The sequence below is a fragment of the Charadrius vociferus genome, unplaced genomic scaffold (assembly GCF_000708025.1).
Source record: "Charadrius vociferus isolate BGI_N301 unplaced genomic scaffold, ASM70802v2 scaffold650, whole genome shotgun sequence".
Lineage (NCBI taxonomy): Eukaryota > Metazoa > Chordata > Aves > Charadriiformes > Charadriidae > Charadrius > Charadrius vociferus.
This window is the reverse complement of record NW_009646736.1, coordinates 2,967-3,199: the sequence shown is the minus strand read 5'-3', so window position 1 is coordinate 3,199 and position 233 is coordinate 2,967. Positions and strand designations below refer to the sequence as shown.

At 70.8% G+C, this 233-nt stretch overlaps 1 protein-coding gene across 1 annotated transcript in view; it reads right to left on the bottom strand.

The window, feature by feature from the left end:
* The window catches only part of MRPS22 (mitochondrial ribosomal protein S22), a 183,311-nt gene extending 183,187 nt beyond the window's left edge, over positions 1–124 (bottom strand). Inside the window, exon 1 of the mRNA XM_009890130.1 lies at positions 17–124. Coding sequence (XP_009888432.1) covers positions 17–124 — 108 coding nt within the window. The remainder of the gene's footprint in view (positions 1–16) is intronic.
* Positions 125–233: the final 109 nt, after the last annotated feature.

The following is a 233-nucleotide window of genomic DNA, read 5'->3' as shown; positions in this document are numbered from 1 at the left end:
CGACCCCGGCCCGTACACGAAGACCGATGTAACGGGAGGTGAAAAGCCGATGCCGGGCGGCGGGCAGAAGCGGGGCTGCCAGGGCACATGGGACACGGCTTCGATTCACGCCTTTGCCACCCATGGCGCTGCCGGGAGCGGGACGCTGGCCCCGGGGTCTCTGACCTGCCCGGGGCCCTCAAGGTGGGAGCTGGCGCTTGAGGGGAGAGGCGGGATTGCTCCCGCCCCGAGGA